This window comes from Myxine glutinosa, chromosome 9 (genome assembly GCF_964187855.1).
Source record: "Myxine glutinosa chromosome 9, kmMyxGlut1.1, whole genome shotgun sequence".
In the NCBI taxonomy this organism is placed as follows: Eukaryota; Metazoa; Chordata; class Myxini; order Myxiniformes; family Myxinidae; genus Myxine; species Myxine glutinosa.
This window is the reverse complement of record NC_136269.1, coordinates 118,193,335-118,212,449: the sequence shown is the minus strand read 5'-3', so window position 1 is coordinate 118,212,449 and position 19,115 is coordinate 118,193,335. Positions and strand designations below refer to the sequence as shown.

The window sequence follows — 19,115 nt, the reverse complement described above, 5'->3', positions numbered from 1 at the left end:
ACATTATCGGGTTGAAAGAACCGTCTCTGTATATTTACACACAATTAATTGTATATATTTTTTGGTATTCATGCTTCGAATGTTAAAAGGAATGTTGAATAAAAATTTGGTTCCGCATATAAATAACTTTTTTGTACAGATTGAGATGGAGAATAAACTGACTCGCATCTGATTGGCCTATACTTGCGCGTCGACGCCGGCGCGCACGCTGATTGGTTGAAATGAAGCCCGCCCCCTTACTTCTGCTCTGCGACCTTTTCGAGTCTGTCTGATCGTCGTCGGTCTCGTCGTCTGACTCCAACGTGTTGCATTCCCGTTTATTGTCACAAAGCGCTGGATATAGTTTTGAAAAGTAAATAACCAGTTTGATTGGCTGAGTCTTTAATGACGTCAGCCATAAACTTTTCATTCATTGTTGAGCAGTTGAAAGAACGATCGTGACGTTTCCTGGGATGCACCCCGCATCGGCGACTTGTCCCCGTCACATCGTTGGAGCCATGGATAATGACGAGAACGACGGTAAGTTATTGTTCACCGTTTTTATGCTCGCTCTACCTGTCTGGAAGTTTGGCGCACGTGACTGGGAGTTGACCGTTTTCGGTGTCATTGAGCGACGATGTTTGAAAGTGTATTATAAGGTGATAAAAGTAAGGAGGTATGCCGTATGGTTCTGAATGGGTAATGAGGTCGATATAGCGAAGAAGTGTTAGAGTTACGGAGAGGAGGTGTTTCGGATAATTGTAGAAGTTTGTGTGGAAGGAGTGAAGGCAGTTGGTGACAAGGAGGCGTGGAAGAGGAAAGAGAAGTTCAAGGAGACGGCAACACCTGCAGCCAGATGTGGGGTTAATACACCTGCAACTGCACGGACAATCTTGTTAAAATTAACAAACTTTTTCCGTCGCTGGGGACGCAGGTGCAGGTCCATGATTTTAGGGTTAGGAGTAGGAGGAGGAGGAGGAGGAGGAGGAGGAGGGACTGGATGGTGTGGGTGTATATATATATATATATATATATATATATATATATATATATATATATATATATATATATATATATATATATATATATATATATATATATGTGTGTGTGTGTGTATGGGTGTTTATATATATATACATATATATATATATATATATATATATATATATATATATATACATATATATATATGTGTGTGTATGGGTGTTTATATATGTATATATGTGTGTGTATGGGTGTTTATAATATATATATATATATATATATATATATATATATATATATATATATATATATGTATCTGTGTGTGTATGGGTGTTTATATTGTTACAGACACGACTTTGATGTTATGGTGGGCCGAGCGGAATGGCCGCCGTGTCCGCACAAGTTACCCGATTATACTCGAACCTTGGCCGAGCCGCGCTACGCTAGATCAATGAAGGAAAAGGACACAACGGCTGGGATTAAAATGACACGACACCAGGGATACGGTTCTCAAGACCTCCGGAGGAGGTTATAATATGGCGGAAGGTTAGATTACAGGAATGAGAGGGACAGCATAGAAAGATAGGCACTTAGACACACTTATCTTAATTCCCGACAGACCACAGATAAACAGGACAAAACTGACTCACACGGGGATTGATGGCAAGGAAAGCGGGCAGTCGATGGCTCAAGGTGCACTCTTGGCTCAAGGACAGAATCGACCCGGTCCGGTCCAAAGATGCGGGGAGGTATCGTCGCGCTGGGGGTGGCGTCCTTTGCTCTCCGTGGTTCAGGCGCATCTCACTTCACATCCGGTAAGTCGCTGCGTATCTCCGGCGGGGAGTGACACGCCCTCGGCTCGTTAGCTCCGCCCCAGATGGAATCAGCCCGTTCCTTCTCATTGGGTGCGGGGGGTTACCGGCTCCGCCCTTGACGAGGGGCCGACAGGCAGCCCCTTCGTGGTAACCCCGTCGGCGCACATGGGTAATGGCGGCTAACCGAGCCGGAGTGAGGACGCACACTCCCCGCGCGCGCCGTTGTTGTAGTTGTTGTTGTAGTTGTTGTTTGGGGAAGAAGATGGGAGGAGGTATGGGAAGGTCCTAAACTCACTACTGGTGCCATACGATCACATTCTGGTGCAACGAAGAGTCAGAATTAATGGAAACGAGTCCTTAACTGACATAGACTAAGAATAACTAGCAAGATGTCCGAAAGTTGTCTACGTGAGATGCGGTGGACCTGGGCACGACATTTAATGGGGGAAAAAGGGGAAGGTCGGTTCTACAGAGTGTTGTTTACAGACAATGGGACTAGGGAATGGGGGATTGGGGATAGTTGGGGAGTATTGGGGAAATAGGGGAATATTTACAAGCGGACATGGAGGCCAAATCCCATATCCGCAACATTGCACCCTTCTCTACCCTCGGGGCGTCCCGACCCGATAAATGTTTACCTATTTTAGTGTGGCACTCAGATGTAGTTCCCTCTACTATTAACTCTACCCTGAGTGCGACAGTTTTACAGATATTCACAAATGAGTAAATATGTCCCCCTGCGACGTTGCACCCTTCTCCTCACAGAAACACACCCACAGGATAACCGAATCGCGGAAAGAATTCGCAAACTAAACATACAGCCGGTAGGGAGCATTATTTACACAAGACTACACTGATATTTACACTACGATCCAGGACCTGTTTTTGGAGGAACACATGCAGATGTTATGCATAGAGAGAGCACGCATGCCAGCATCGATACACCAACCCACGAGTGCTCTGTGGCCTTACGGCCTTTAATAATGTGCAGAGCACCCCTTCCAAGCACCAAAAGCACCACCCCATCACACAGTCAGCACCATCCGGTGCACCAATAAAATGTTTAATGATCATGGTGTGGTGTCGCAGCCGGCCGATGTTCTGCCGCTGGTCTTGCCTTCGTGTGGTGCACTTGGCCTTCTTGCCTCTTTCAAAAAATAAAGAAAGGCGCCAACCGCGTCCATTTCTTTATTGTGGCCGTCAGGGGGCCAACTATAAGTGGTTCACCTGTATGGCATAGGTGCCACGTTGACCCATAGGTCCATCCACGGGTGGTGCTTGGCCGCATAAGAACTGCGGTCCATGGTGGGTGGCCACAAACATTGCGGTCCATATGTGTATCGATCCAGGCAGCAAGCAGCGAAAGTGCAGGCCCACAACTGCGAAGCCAGCACCTCTCTCTCCTCTCACTCTCTGCCCCAAAGCCAGATCCTCGGAGGTGGGAGACAAAAGAAGCAGACAAGTGAGTAAGGTGGTAAGGGCGCAAAAGTGCACGCAACACAAGGTAATGCACACTAGGGGCACATGGGAAACCAGGTGAGACAGGTACGTTCCTACCGTACGCTCCCCCCCCCCCCCCCACCAGGTAACCTACATGGCCCCTCCCTTACCCCTTACTGTATCCACAAAACACAACACTACCCATAAACATCTATTTTACTAATCAACAAACGTCCCTACTGTCTTCCCCGTTCCTCCCATAAACCAAATTCGTCTTCTCTCCCTCCTAACCAATCAAATTTGCTATTTCCAACTCTCATCAAAATTTGCCATCTCCAACTCAACATCATAATTTGCTATCACCAATTCATCATCAGTCCCTCCTAGGGAGGGAGAGATGGAATCACCCCAATGTCTCATCCACGTCGTGATGCGTCTCACAAATCCTCACCGCAATTCTCATTTCCTGCTCACAGAACAAAGAAAACACAGGTGTGGAGTCATCATCATCACCACAGGTAAGTGGCTGCGTATGGTGCGACAGGTTCATCAATCCTAACTATCTCCTAAATGACTTTAACAACTTTACACTACCCGGGGTCTTTCTCCGGCCAAACCATTGGCCCTCTTACACTATGGGTTCTAAAAACCAATTCCCATTGGCCAACCTGTGGTGCTTTTCAATTTGGGGTCTCACTCCCCCGATTCATCTCCCGGTGCCCTCGCACAATTTCTGGGCTGTGGCGTGTACCTCTCCCAGCGGGTCTACCCACCTGCACACCCCCACCACTGCAGTTGCCTCCGAGCTTACCTGCTCCTTACCCTAACCTAACTACCTGGGGAAGGCCCTCTGACGCTCTCCCCACTCGGTGCCCTCTCTGGCACTGGGCTGCCCGATCCACACCCGGGATCCTCAGGCACCCACTCACAACTACCGGCTCCCAGAGCCCACCTGCGGCCTCACCTGGCCGACATCCTCACAGTGGTGGAGTGCCCAACCAACTACACACACTAACAGGCTACACGCCTAGCCATTTTCACAACACTAATGCACCCATCCAAAGACCATTCTTTCACCCGCACCACAGATGCCAATATCCAACCACAATTTACCTGTACCCTCTACCTAACACTTACACTACCCGCCCCGGGTATCCGTGATGGGGGTCCACTCTTCCCCCATTCACACCTTCGCACCATGCACACCACTCCGTACCACTTACTCCAACTCTCTCCACACACCTGTACTTTCACACCTGTGCTCTCACACCTGGTGCCACCTGCACCCTTCTCTCCCCAAGCGCATTCGCGCTGATCCCCAACACTCATTACTCACACACTGCTCCACACACCTGTCCAGTTGCACACCTGTGCAATCACACCTGTTCAATTCTCACACAGCATCATCTCATCTAACTACTCCCCTCTGAAACTTGCGCTTCCCAGTCGTCCCTTTAAACTATTGCGCTCCCACGTCATTATCATCCACACTAATCTACCTGCGTCCCCACTACAGGTATCAGTCACTAACTAAACTTAACGTTACCTAATGTCATCTTCTCGGGCCCTATCAATATCCTAACCCACCCGGGCTAGTTTTCACTGCCATACACCTCATAATCTATTGCTCCTTTGCCCCACGTTTGTGAGGGATGACAGAGTTGCCATCCCACCACATCGGGCATCTCCCACTACCAATTTTGCACATCAAATCTCAACAAATTAAAAATTTGCCAATCACTACCCATCATCTGCCAATCACTACTGCCAATCCTTTGCCAATCATCAAATTTTGTTTTTCTCTAATTTTGGGGCCAAAACACTATCCTCGTCACCCGTCTACTCACTACTGCCTCTCGGTGCGCCAATTCCCGTCCAAAGCCCGGCTTCGTAAAGCCGAGCAATGAATGCGGGTTGTTCCGTGCCAGCGGCTGGATGCGTCCGGCACTCGGTGCAGGGAAGGGGGCTTACCCGGGCCGAGATCCCACGCACCATCTCGGCGTGGAGCCATCCAATGTCCCGATCTCGACCTGCCGGACTGCCTCAACAAAAAGTGGTCGCCATGACGACCCTTTCTATCGGGCTGCCCGCTCCGCCTAGTGGAGCACGGACGCGGCCGTTCAAAGCGAGGCCCAGCACGCACCGAGGGCCCGATTCGGCTAAAAGTCGACCTAACCGCTGCTCCGTTTAACGTCGATGCTTCACCTGCATGCTTACACCCCGCAGCCCGTCCCTTGCTCACACATCCAGCCGTTCCCATGCTCCGCGTACCTTTCCTTACACACCTCGGTACACACATTCCACTCACAGCCTTGGTCACACACCTGACCACCGAACACTTTGGCACACATTCGTTGGTCGCACACCTCACCAACACACCTCTTCGCGCCCCCTCCTCTGTCACCTCCTCTGTGACAATCACAGGTGTGCTCTCATTCGCACACCCAACCACGTGCCTCACTACCAATTCCAGCGTGCATTCCCACTCACGCTCTACCATTCCAGGTGTGCATCCTTCCATCCCAGGTGTACATCCTCGCTCACCTGTCACAACCAACTCACTCTCCTTGTCACTCTCACTGCTCTCACCTCCATTCTTGTCAGCGCACTCACCCTTACTCTTGACAGCGCACTCTTTCCTCATGCACCTGTCCGTCACACACCTTTCTCGCGCACACTCTCCCGTTACACCCTCTGTAACACTCACCACACCGCGCTTCCATGTGCTCCCTCGCACACGCGCTACGACCGACTCACTCTCGCCAGCACCCTCACTCCTTGGCACGCACTTTTTCCTCACACACCCCAGAGTCGGACTTTCTCGCACACCTCCTTTTTCGCACACCAGACCTGTCGCACACTTCACCAATGGCCTCTCACGAACACCCGGGTCCATCTCGACCCCCAAGCTCCTTAAATCCCCTGGCGCATCATACGCACAACCATATTGGTCACCACTTACACCGGGTCCTCTTCCTCTTCGCTTCTCCTCCATCACCTGCGAATCCCTCATCCGGTTAATGAGCACATCATCACGATCCGAACACAGACTTTGGACCAATTCTTTTACTTCCTCCTTTATCTCTTTCTTATCCTCTCTCCGTCGCTTCTTAATTTCGCTCACCCCTTTTCCCACTTCTTCTAATTTCTGCTTCACCTCTTTTATTCCCCGGTACGTCTCCTCAAGCTCGTCCTCCAAGGCTACCTTGACCGTTTCCATGTGCGTCCTCACCTGCCGGTCCTTCGTCTCCATTACCTCTATCACCTCGTCCAACCTCGTTGTCAATCCCTCACGTACCATCTGACATTCCCTCTTCGTCGCTACCAAGTCATCTTTTAGTTCTTTCTGTGTTGCTTTTAAACCTCCTAATACCGCAGTGTTCCTTTGAACCTGCTCCACTAACTCCGTCTGTCCCACCGTCAGCTGCTCCACCTCCTGCGTCAGGTCCTCTATGCCCCCTTGTAACTTTACAGTCCCCTTTCTCACCTCCTTCTCCATGCGCTCCTTACAGTGCCTCACCTCCTCGCGCACTCCTCCAACCTCCTCACTCACCCCTCTTCTGATCTCCTCTCCCATCACTTGCATCTCCTGCCCAGATGCCACCCTCATCTGCTCCATTTCCTCCCTGTGAGCATCCAGTTTGGTTTCTACCCCCATTCTGACCCCCTCTATCTGCTGCCCCATTTGTTTAACTTCCCTTTCCGCTTGGTCCCTCATGTCCCTCAATTTGCCTTCCATACTGTTTTCTAACCCCTCTAACCCCTTTTTCATCCCTTCCATTTGATTCTCCTGAACGGCCATTCTTTTTTCTACCCCCATTAACCCCTCCTGTATTTCCCCTAATCTATTGTCTAATCCCTCTATTCTACTCCCTAACCCATGTTTCACCCCTTCTATCCCATTGTCTAACCCCTCTAATTTCTTGTCTAATCCCTCACCGGTACCCCTCGCTTCGTCCCTCATTACCCCCATTTGGCCCTCTAATCGCTCACTATCAGCCCTCATTTGCTCACTGAGCATCCATCCGATTCCCCATTTGTCCCATACTGCTTTTCAAACCTCTAATTTGGTCTCCCAATTGCTCACTATTCTTTTCCATAAGGGCCGTCATTTGCATAAAAAAAAGATTCAAATCCCCCGGTGGCGTAACCACGGTCGCGGGCGTGGACGCCGTGGCCATCTGCGAGGCGCCATTTTGCGCTCCCGCAACGTCGGGCGCAACGACGCTATTTTGTGCGTCTGCTACCCTCACTGCTTCGCTCTCCTCACGTCCCTCAATTTGGTCCTGGACCGACCCTGCCTCACTCTCCTCTACCGGACCCCAGCTGTCTTGATCCGCCATAGCGCGACTTTCAAAATTCGGGTTTTTATATTTTGTAAAACAATCAAATTTCGCTGTTATAATTTCGAGCGCGTAAAACGCGCTCCGGATCGAATTCTACCTCCCAACACCAATTGTTACCCTAGTGGTACAATTGGTGTTCCAAAATTTGGGCCTAATAAATTTAGTCCCAGGTCCGAATCCCACTCCTGACACCAATTGTTACAGACACGACTTTGATGTTATGGTGGGCCGAGCGGAATGGCCGCCGTGTCCGCACAAGTTACCCGATTATACTCGAACCTTGGCCGAGCCGCGCTACGCTAGATCAATGAAGGAAAAGGACACAACGGCTGGGATTAAAATGACACGACACCAGGGATACGGTTCTCAAGACCTCCGGAGGAGGTTATAATATGGCGGAAGGTTAGATTACAGGAATGAGAGGGACAGCATAGAAAGATAGGCACTTAGACACACTTATCTTAATTCCCGACAGACCACAGATAAACAGGACAAAACTGACTCACACGGGGATTGATGGCAAGGAAAGCGGGCAGTCGATGGCTCAAGGTGCACTCTTGGCTCAAGGACAGAATCGACCCGGTCCGGTCCAAAGATGCGGGGAGGTATCGTCGCGCTGGGGGTGGCGTCCTTTGCTCTCCGTGGTTCAGGCGCATCTCACTTCACATCCGGTAAGTCGCTGCGTATCTCCGGCGGGGAGTGACACGCCCTCGGCTCGTTAGCTCTGCCCCAGATGGGATCGGCCCGTTCCTTCTCATTGGGTGCGGGGGGTTACCGGCTCCGCCCTTGACGAGGGGCCGACAGGCAGCCCCTTCGTGGTAACCCCGTCGGCGCACATGGGTAATGGCGGCTAACCGAGCCGGAGTGAGGACGCACACTCCCCGCGCGCGCCGTTGTTGTAGTTGTTGTAGTTGTTGTTTGGGGAAGAAGATGGGAGGAGGTATGGGAAGGTCCTAAACTCACTACTGGTGCCATACGATCACATTCTGGTGCAACGAAGAGTCAGAATTAATGGAAACGAGTCCTTAACTGACATAGACTAAGAATAACTAGCAAGATGTCCGAAAGTTGTCTACGTGAGATGCGGTGGACCTGGGCACGACATTTAATGGGGGAAAAAGGGGAAGGTCGGTTCTACAGAGTGTTGTTTACAGACAATGGGACTAGGGAATGGGGGATTGGGGATAGTTGGGGAGTATTGGGGAAATAGGGGAATATTTACAAGCGGACATGGAGGCCAAATCCCATATCCGCAACAATATATATATGTGTGTGTATGGGTGTTTATATATATATATGTGTGTATGGGTGTTTATATATATCTGTGTGTGTATGGGTGTTTTTATATATCTGTGTGTGTATGGGTGTTTATATATATCTGTGTGTGTATGGGTGTTTATATATATATGTGTGTGTATGGGTGTTTATATATATATATATATGTGTGTATGGGTGTTTATATATATCTGTGTGTGTATGGGTGTTTATATATATCTGTGTGTGTATGGGTGTTTATATATATCTGTGTGTGTATGGGTGTTTATATATATATATATATGTGTGTGTGTGTATGGGTGTTTATATGTATGTGTGTGTGTATGAGATGTGTTTGTGTGTATGGGTGTTTGTATGTATGTGTTTGTGTGTATAAAAAGTTACACTCTGTACTTGTCTCTTAGTTACGTACTGTTGGAACGCACCTTTTAAACCTTTAGATTCACACCGCTGAGACCCCTTTTGACTCTTGAGTTTAGACCATTTTGACATTTAGACCTTTTTAAGACACAAAATGACCCGATGAGACACTTTACACATTTTTAGACTCCTTGGCCCTTTTGACATTTGGACCCCTGTAAACCCTATAGACCGCCCAACTACTGTTTGAAGATACCCCGAGAGAACCTTTTATATATTGTAAGGGCCTTTAAACTCTTTAGACCCCTTGATCCTTTTGACATTTTAGATCCCTTCCAGATTGGTCCCCTCCACCCCCCATTCTAGCGAGCAGCTTTTGTTTATCTCATTCACGCGATGATGCAATAGTAGTGCCAATATCGCCTGTAATGGGTTTAATTGAGTTTTTTAGGGAAGAAAAGGAAGAAAATTATTTTATTCCACGGTGATTTACCAATGCTGACTCCTTGGGGGATCCTTTGTATTTTATATCATTTATAGGCAATGAGCTAAAAGAGGTGGTAATTCCAGTCCATTGCACTGAGGTAACTGTGATAATTGGGTAATTGGTGACGTGGTGGTAAGGGGATGGTTTGGGATGTGGAATGAAAAGGAGGAGGGAGAGAAATTTGAAAGGGATGGTGTGAAGTGAAGGTTGGGGGGGGGCGAAAAGATGAGGGAAGGAAGATTCAGGTGAGTGAAGTATCCCATGGTAGTTACGGGGTTTGGGATTGAAGAACGAACAGGTGGATTCAGGTGGTGAGTGAAGTATCCCATGGTAGTTACGGGGTTTGGGATTGAAGAACGAACAGGTGGATTCAGGTGGTGAGTGAAGTATCCCATGGTAGTTACGGGGTTTGGGATTGAAGAACGAACGGGTGGATTCAGGTGAGGGAGGTTTCCCATGGGAGTTACAGGGTTTGAGATATAGGAATGAACAGGTGGATTCATGTGAGGGTAGTTTCCCATGGGAGTTAAGGGGGTTTGAAATGAACAAACAGGTGGACTCAGGTGAGAGAAGGTTACCATGGGAGTCATGCGAGTCATGGGGTTTGAGATGGAGGTAACGAACAGGTGGATTCGGATGAGGGAAGTTTCCCATGGGAGTTACGGGGTTTGAGATGGAGTAACGAACAGGTGGATTCAGGTGAGGGAAGTTTCCCATGGGAGTTACGGGATTTGAGGTTGAGGAACGGGAAGGGTTGTGAGGACAGAGTTACTGTTTGGAAGCTAAAGGGTGAGGGACTGGCGATGAATGGTTACCTGAAGTTAAAAAAAGGTCGACAGATTTTTTAATTTTTTTGAAGTGGGATTCATCGATGGAGGGATGAAAGTGGGATTGAAATATGGATGTGTAGACATACATACGGATGATATCCCTGACCCATGAGCGCACTCTCGCAGTGTTACTCTTCATACATTTACGTCAAACGGTGTCTATTTCATTTCATATTGTATGGGTATTGGTTCTCTTGAACAGTTGTAAATGGTCCAAATGTCTTTCCTGCTGTTTTTTTTTTTTTTTTTTTTGTGCAATCGAAATTTGCATGGCCAAATGATCGTGTTCGTATCATGATATGGTTGCACCCGCAGGTCAGCCGGCTTTCAGCACACCATGCAGCGGCTGGTATCAATGGTGCAGTCACAACTATTCTGCTACAAGTGAGAAAAAGAACAATACAAACCCTCCCCAACCCTCCTCAACTTTACCAGGTACTCTAAGTCGCTGATTTACTTCGAGTCTCTTTGCTTCATTTCCATAGAACGTGGTTAACACGTTATGGAACAGCAGTCAATTTAAGTCGCGCTAGTCCGATATAACATCGTTCAATTTATTTTTTATTCCCCCCTCCCCCCCTACCCCGCCCCCCCGGAAGTACAGCGTACTTCCGTTCATTTAATACCTGGAGGTACGTATTTTTGTGAATAAACTGTAAATAAATGCTTTTGCGTCCTTTGTTCTACCTCCCCGTTTACTTATGAAATACACGCATGAAGTCACTTTGTCTCAGAGTGAGTTGGGTTGCCCTGATCACAGACGGCTTCAGCTATTAATCGTCCGTTAAAGAACGGACTGGGTTTGGGAAGATTAGCGTCTGCACGGAAAGCTCCCCTCATCTGGAGCGGTGACCCCCCCCCCCCCCCCCAAAACTGCCATTTTGGTGCCGAGTGTGAGGGAGTACGAGCACATACCTGCATCTCCCTTCCAGTAGTCTCTTCACTCTCAACCCACGCCATTAAATTGTCTATTTGTGTATACTTCCATGATTTTTTTATTTTTTTTGGGGGGGGGGATCTGGCCTAGCTATCTGGCCTAGCTCCCCCAGCTCTATCTGTGCTCTGTTACCCCAAATATTCCTACAGGTCACACAAGATCTGCCTGCAACCCTCTTATGGTTAAACTGCCAAAATCAAGACTCTCTGCTCACCTTCACTCCTTCATTCCTCTTTTCTCCCGCCTCTGGAACAAAGTCCCTCACTCTCTTCAATCCCACTCCACTCTCCAGGTTTTTAAAACAGCTGTTCACCACCATCTCTTATCTTCCCCCATCCAAAACCTTGATCTTTTCTACCCCCGCTAATTTCACCCCAATTCCACTTTTTTGAAATACCAACTTCTGTCCTGGAAGTCCTTGGTGTCCTTGTGTTTTATACTTCTCCCTCCCCCCCCCCCCCCTTCCCACGCCTCCTCCCCCCAAGCCCTCTCCCTCCCACACATCTCCCTGCTCTCAAATGTTGTGTTTGTGTGCTTCCCCTTCTCTCCCCATCTTGTCTTCCGCTCCCTCTTTTTATATATTTTGTTTGTCTGGTTGATTTGTTTGTGAAATAAATGTTAGCTCTTTCACGAGCCTCGATTCAGTATACAAAAAAAAAAAAATCTCCCTTCCAGTAGTCTCTTCACTCTCAACCCACGCCATTAAATTGTCTATTTGTGTACTTCCATGATTTCAATCATGTTCTGCATTGATTTGTTGAATTTTTCTCTTCAATATGTACTGAAATGAAGCTTAAGTTAAGTTCGGGTAACCAAATGTTGCTTTCCTTAGCAACACGTCATACATCACACGATGTATGTGGGAAAATCGTATCCGTATAACGTCGCAGTTTTTATGAACGCATCCATGCCGTAAATCGCCGACTTGCTGTTCTGTAATAAAAACTTATTTGGTGTTTTTAGCTGCGACGAGCAGCTCTCTGAGAGGACCGCGTTGTTGTTGTTGTTGGGGTGCCTTTTTGAACAGCGCATGCGCATACACTCGGTCGTGCGTTGGTATGAGGTAAGAACATCGCGGACTAAATCGCGATTTGTTTGAAGAAACCAGAATAAATTTAGCAATGAAGACAACATGAATGTTTTCATATCAATCTCGTTTCACAGAACTTGACACAAATTAGGTGTAATTATTGAATAGCGCATGCGCATACACTCGGACTTGCCCTATCGACCAAGCCCGTTTCAAATTATCCCTCTGCCACCCAGAACTAACATTAATAAATAACATTAATGAATTAACATTAACAGAAATAACATTCACGTCCATACATTATATGTAATCAATTGATGAAGCATGTTGCATCGCAAAACAAAGGACAAGACGAGAACTGAAAGACAAAAAGACGCCAGTGCATGCATATAATTTAATGACTGGTCGAATTTGGTAGCGCATATTGCAACGGATATCCTCATGATTCTACACGTCGCAGCTGGTGACCACACTGTGGTCATTTTCTCTTGTTTTTTTTTTGTATTCAGAGTCCAGACTCGTGGAAGAGCTGCAAAAACATGCAACCGGTAAGGACGTAACAGAAAAAAAGGAACAAAAAAGAAAATGTGGAAATGCCCCAATGGAGTCAGTAAACAGATGGAGACGGACAAACAAAGGATTCAGGTATGGGTGAGGCGTAGGGGGAAACACAAGGGGTGGAAAGATCGATACAGAAGTAAAATTTGGGGGTGGGGTGGGAGGATGGGGGTGCTTCAATGGGTTAAGAAATATCTTGGTTTTGGATTGGGGATGATCGGAGTTTGTGATGAACAGCTATCTTGAAGACCTGGAGGGAAGAATGAGATTCAAGAGAATGTGGAAGTTGGTTCCACAGGTGAGGGGGGGGGGGGGGGGGGGGAGAAAGAGGAATGAATGAGTGGAGGTTAGCAGGGATTCTGTATTTTAGGATTTTCACCAGAATGGGCTTTATTATGGACCATGTGCTCCCATCAGAAACCTGGGGCGACAGCACAGGAGCAGACAGTGCAAGACAAGAAAGGAGGTGGTAGAAGACAGAGAGTCAACTGACCTGTCTGCGATGGGAGAGTGATAGGCTGATCGGCTCAACCTCAGCGTGGGAGAAGGTGTGAGGTGTGAGCAGGGGAGCCAGCCCAGAGGTGGAGAGCTCTACTCCCTGAAGCAATGGATTAAAGCCTTGTAGGTGGGTAGGAGTTCAGGCATGCCAAGGAAGGACTTTGCACGACGAGGATGCCCAGTCGGCGGTTGGATTTGGAGGCCAATTTTGAAATGGGGTTTCCCCAAGAAAGATCATGGCTGGTAGTGAGACCCAGGAGTTTGAGTAACTGGACTTCCTCAAGAGGATTGTTAATAAAGTATATTGGGAGAGGGAGGGGGTTGCCAGGTGGTCCTTTCAGAAAGAGATTGTGAGACATCTCAGGATTGAAAGACTTATTCCAAGTGTTTGATTAGCTTGTGATTCTGTCAAGGTCTGAAGAGAGTTATCGATGTCATGTTCTTGAAAACTGTGGTTTTCTGTCGATGTCCCACTGTTTTCTCATGATAAATGTTGCATCTGAACCCCATTTATGTTTGCTTAATTGTACATTGATAGTCTCCTGATGTTTTCTTCTTTCCTGAAATACTCGTACACGCATGAGTTCGATGATCTTGAGATATTTAATAGAAAATGAGAAGCTGTCTTTTTTTTCTTTTTTTAAATATCCTAATGTCTGTGGTTTTAGCTAACAGGGAGGGAGATGGAGATGACGACAGTCGTAAAATACACATTGAGCGTGTGGTGGATCAGCTGACAAACAACCCGGTAAATTTTGATGAAAATGAACATGCATGCTTTTTTTTTTCTTCTGCCTTTTCTCATACGTGCACAGCCTGAATGTTGTTGAACCACAAATTGACGTTGGTGTTCTGTGCCAGTCTTTCATTGATGGGCACAATGGAAAGTCCGAATCACAAGCCATAGTGCTACGGTGGCAGAAAAAATATCAGACAGACGAAAGTGTACCTGAGCAAGCTGAACCTGAGCAAGCGCATGAAAATGAGACTACCAAGTGAGTGCGCAATACGGATTTTGTACGTGAGAATTGTCATGCTTCTTTCCCTCGCTTACACCCTTTGCAATTCACATATTATGTATTTTCTTTCACTTCTCGACACCTTCCAAACATCCCCACCCCAAATAACACAACATGGTGGGATATTTCAAATCTTCACTAACTAGAGGTAGAATTTCCTTGTCTCTCTGAATTCCTGTGTCAAATAAATTCAAATATGGATGTCGATGAATTTTCTCAAACTTACTGATACTAGTAGAATGGAGAACTTATTTTGATTGTGAAGGTTTCTTGAACACCTGGAAAGCACCAAACATTTATATCAGTGAGTGTCAGTGGTTAGATTGGAAGAGCTCAAAACTGAGGTTATACAAGGAATGTCTCGAGTTGTGTGCACCTGATGCTTAAAGGTCCACAGAATCAGAATTTTTTTGATTTGATTACATTGATATTTAAGTAATAAACAAAGAACTGAACGTGTTTTCTCATTCTAATAATTTTTTGAGGTGTTCCAGTTACTTTTTGAAGAATTAGATAACTGGTTCTAATAGTACAGTACTGATAGGTGTGCAGACCAGCGACTGTTAGCCGATACACCGCCCATGCATAAGTACGTCAAAATTTCCATTTGGCGAGTATCAAAATGGTAACGACCAATAGGAATACGATTATGCATCAAACAAAGGTCACAATTGGCTGTAAGGGTGCCGGTGTCAAGAACACTTGATATCATGCCATTTATCGTTTTTGGCTGTATCACCCAATGGTGAAGAATCGCTTAAAAAATTATCCTAGCCGGATCCGGATCTTCAGCAAAATCTAATAATTTTGTCCGTGTCACATACACTACCTCTCTGCCAAATTTCGTCCGAATCTGTCCACAACCCTTTGAGATATCCTGTTCACAGACAGACAGGGGTGAAAACATAGCCTCCATCCACCTTCAGTGGTGGAGGTAACAATCCATATACTGTCTACAAATAATCTGATTGCTAGAAAGATCAGACAGGCATGGGATTCAACATTTATGCGTAGACTCGCGGAAGCATCATTGTGAGCTAATGATCATTGCCGCTTTCCTCGGCCTAGAAAGTCAAGACAGGTCTGATCCATTTGTCACATCTGAGGGGAATGCGACAAGTACAGAATGCCTCAAGCATGTCGAATGGATTGTCCCTGAAAGAAAGAATATCGAGTTCAGAAATCAGGAAGAGGTTAAAAATCAATACTTGTGAAGGAGATCTTAGGAAGAGAAGACTTGGTTGGTAGGGTCATGTGCAATGAAGGTGAAATGATGAAGCTCATGGCAGAAGGAAGAAAGCAGAGAGGACGTCCTCAAAGGCATGAATTGAATATGTGAAGAAAGATATGGAATGTTTGGGTTTCCATGAAATGGATGCAATGGATAGATCTGTATGGAGGAGGAATGCCATCATTCGACCAAGTACTTTAAACAAGGTGTGCGTGCAGATTCATACAACCTTCAATTTGTGCATTGTGAGTGCAATAAGTATATAAAAATACTGCCAGCAGTCTCTTTATTGAAATGTACTTTTTGGTGTTTGTTGAATTGGGCATTAGTGCCAATATTTAAGCAGATAAAATGATTGATTAAAAACCAATTTTAGCACGTAGGCATGGAGAAAACATACTCAAGTGCCTTCCTTTCTCCCCCTCTCTTTTTCTGATGCAGAAGACAGAAAAAATTTGAGAGGTTATGGGAAATAGCATCCAATTTGAATGGTACCACTGAACAAGGAGGAGAAGGTGCGATATACAACAAAGCACCTATTGATGAACGTGTGCCGATGGCTATTCCTTCAACAAGCAAACCGAACAGATGTTGGAATAACAGCGAGATGCTTCCCTTGATGCTCGATTCTGCACCTGCACTCACGTTTGTTCCTGGAGCACAGAGCACTCCTCTGCTGAGGAGATCGTCGGAGCAGAACGATGGTTTAAATTTCCAAGATATGAATGAGGAAACTGCATTGCAAAATATGTTTGATAACAGCACTGGCTCTTTTGTAAATAACTTCACTCGGGTTGAGTCGCCTGTTCACACAAGTTTATCGGGACTGGTGCAACGTGGTGCCTCTGCCAAAGGCAGTCCTTCGTATTCCTTCAGGAAGCGTGGCAGAACCAAACATGGAGAAGGGACACCAAAACGGGAAGAGTTCAGGGTGTTGGGTAGAGCAAGAAAAAATATCATGACAGGCCTTTCTAATGTGGCTGGGCCATCTGGTATTCGGTCAATGAACCCAACCAACCTCAAGAAACCTATGGTAAAGAGTCAGAAAAAATGGGATGATGATTCATTTGACGAATACATTTCACAGGATCCAGATTCTTTGAATGAGATTGACACTGTGAGTGGGACGTTGAGCGGCGTGTATTACAGCAAGGCTTTTGTGACAGCTGACCTCACCAACCAGCGTAAAAAATATGAAAATGGCAAACTGAGGTCAAAACCATGTTTGCTCCCTAAAACAGACACTCAACCAATTGGCGCTGTTGCACAAGCTCAGGAAGCTGGTATGCAAGCTGAGAAAGATTGCATTGAGGATATCGTGGCCACGTGGCAAAATGATAGCTGGGACAATCAACAGAAAGTCGGCCAAATGGCTGCTTCCACTGAACATGACAAAGGGAAATCTGCGAGAAATCTGCCGTGTGTTTCTCACAAAGTCAGTGCACGGCGCACCCTACGGCTGGGTGAGTTGACACCATTGCTTCCACCCGTGCACCCGATTAGAAATCTAAAAAGCTGTTCTTGTATTCTTTAGGCCATTGCTTCGTGCTCATATCCATACACAGCACATTGCTTCACATCGTCATGGCAACACATTATTGTATAATCAGCCAGTATATAACCAGAAAGGCTTCAAAGTCACCAAGTGGATGAAACGGTGATGTTGCACTGGCGGGCCTGAGCAAGCGAGAACTTGGTCGGCAGCTTCGCTTTTAGTCTGCTTGGTTATAGCTTTTGACTGACGTTTTTGTACTGCTAGAGGCCCGCTGTGTTTGCAGTCGTGACATTGTTGTGATGACATCATCCACAGCGTTTGTCCAAGATTGGAGCACTTCAATAACCCCATTTTTATATCACCCGACTCTAACAATGGTGATGCTTCCCGATTGTGATTGGTGGGCAAAACATGATGTCCATGTGGCAGATGGCACTCGTGAGTTAAAAATACTATCTGGCCTCACCAATCACAATTAGTGGTGCACTATCCGCCAGTACACACACACACACAGACACACCCACAGACACACCCACAGACACACCCACAGACACACCCACAGACAGGCACGCAAACACAGACAGACACACACTTATTTTTAATTGATTTTCTGAAGTTTGTAGAACTTGATTTTCACTTGGATGTTGTGGGTTACGATATGTAAATAAAGGTGGAAAAAGTTTGATTTAATGCAATTTAATTTCAGGCCACAAGGCAACAAAAGGTGAAAAATTTCAAAGGGGGTGTAAACTTTCTAGTGTGCGTATGTGTATATATATATATATATATATATATATATATATATATGTATATATATATATATATATATATATATATATATATATTGTTGCGGATATGGGATTTGGCCTCCATCCATATCCGCTTGTAAATATTCCCCTATTTCCCCAATACTCCCCAACTATCCCCAATCCCCCATTCCCTAGTCCCATTGTCTGTAAACAACACTCTGTAGAACCGACCTTCCCCTTTTTCCCCCATTAAATGTCGTACCCAGGTTCACCGCATCTCACGTAGACAACTATAGGACATCTTGCTAGTTATTCTTAGTCTATGTCAGTTAAGGACTCGTTTCCATTAATTCTGACTCTTCGTTGCACCAGAATGTGATTGTATGGCACCAGTAGTAAGTTTAGGACCTCCCAATACCTCCCCACAATCTCATCTCCGCATCCTCCCATCTTCCTCATGAAACTACAACAACAACAACAACAACAACAACTACAACAAAAGCGGGGGCAGCGCGGCGGCGGCGCGGGGAGTGTGCGTCCTCACTCCGGCTTGGTTAGCCGCCATTGCCCATGTGCTCCGACGGGGTTACCACACAGGGGCTGACTGTCAGCTCCTCGTCAAGGGCGGAGCCCGGTAACCCCCCCGCACCCAATAAGAAGCGGCGGACCGATTCCATCTGGGGCGGAGCTAACGAGCCGAGGGCGTGTCACTCCCCGCTGGATATACGCAGCCACTTACCGGAGGTGACGTCAGATGCGCCTCAGCTACGAAGGAGAGACAGACGCCACCTCCAGCGCGACGATACCTCCCCGCATATCTGGACCGGACCGTGTGGATCCTGTCCCTGAGCCAAGGTGCACCTTGAGCCATCGATTCTGCCCTTCCTTGCCATCAATCCCTGTGTGAGTCAGTCTTGTCCCGTTTGTCTGTGGTCTGTCGGGAATAAGATAAGACCGTGTATAAGTGCCCACCTTTCTGTGCTGTACCTCTTGTGCCGTGTAATCTAAAACGTTCTGCATATCCCATATTATATCCTCCTCCGGAGGTCTTGAGAACTGTACCCCTGGTGTCGTGACATTTA

General features: G+C 46.7%; 1 protein-coding gene across 3 annotated transcripts; it reads left to right on the top strand.

Annotated features, from left to right (window-relative positions):
- The first annotated feature begins 240 nt into the window (after positions 1-240).
- On the top strand, positions 241-17,351 carry LOC144893661 (uncharacterized). 3 transcript variants are annotated; one of them, XM_078784797.1, is made up of 5 exons: positions 241-519; positions 10,832-10,900; positions 14,208-14,287; positions 14,401-14,534; positions 16,231-17,351. In XM_078784797.1, the coding sequence occupies exons 1-5, from the start codon at positions 453-455 to the stop codon at positions 17,321-17,323; spliced, it is 1,443 nt and encodes a 480-aa protein (XP_078640923.1). In that variant the 5' UTR covers positions 241-452; the 3' UTR covers positions 17,324-17,351. The 3 variants fall into 3 exon arrangements, with proteins under 3 accessions (XP_078640923.1, XP_078640922.1, XP_078640924.1); XM_078784796.1 differs by having other exon boundaries at positions 10,832-10,951; XM_078784798.1 differs by lacking the exon at positions 14,208-14,287 and having other exon boundaries at positions 14,355-14,534.
- The last annotated feature ends 1,764 nt before the right edge of the window (positions 17,352-19,115 follow it).

Excerpts from the sequence above, each read along its gene's own strand:
- LOC144893661 (XM_078784796.1), top strand. The coding sequence starts at position 453 with ATGCACCCCGCATCGGCGACTTGTCCCCGTCACATCGTTGGAGCCATG. Across the intron at positions 520-10,831 it reads GGATAATGACGAGAACGACG|GTCAGCCGGCTTTCAGCACA; the intron begins GTAAGTTATTGT and ends TTGCACCCGCAG. Across the intron at positions 14,535-16,230 it reads CATGAAAATGAGACTACCAA|AAGACAGAAAAAATTTGAGA; the intron begins GTGAGTGCGCAA and ends TTTCTGATGCAG.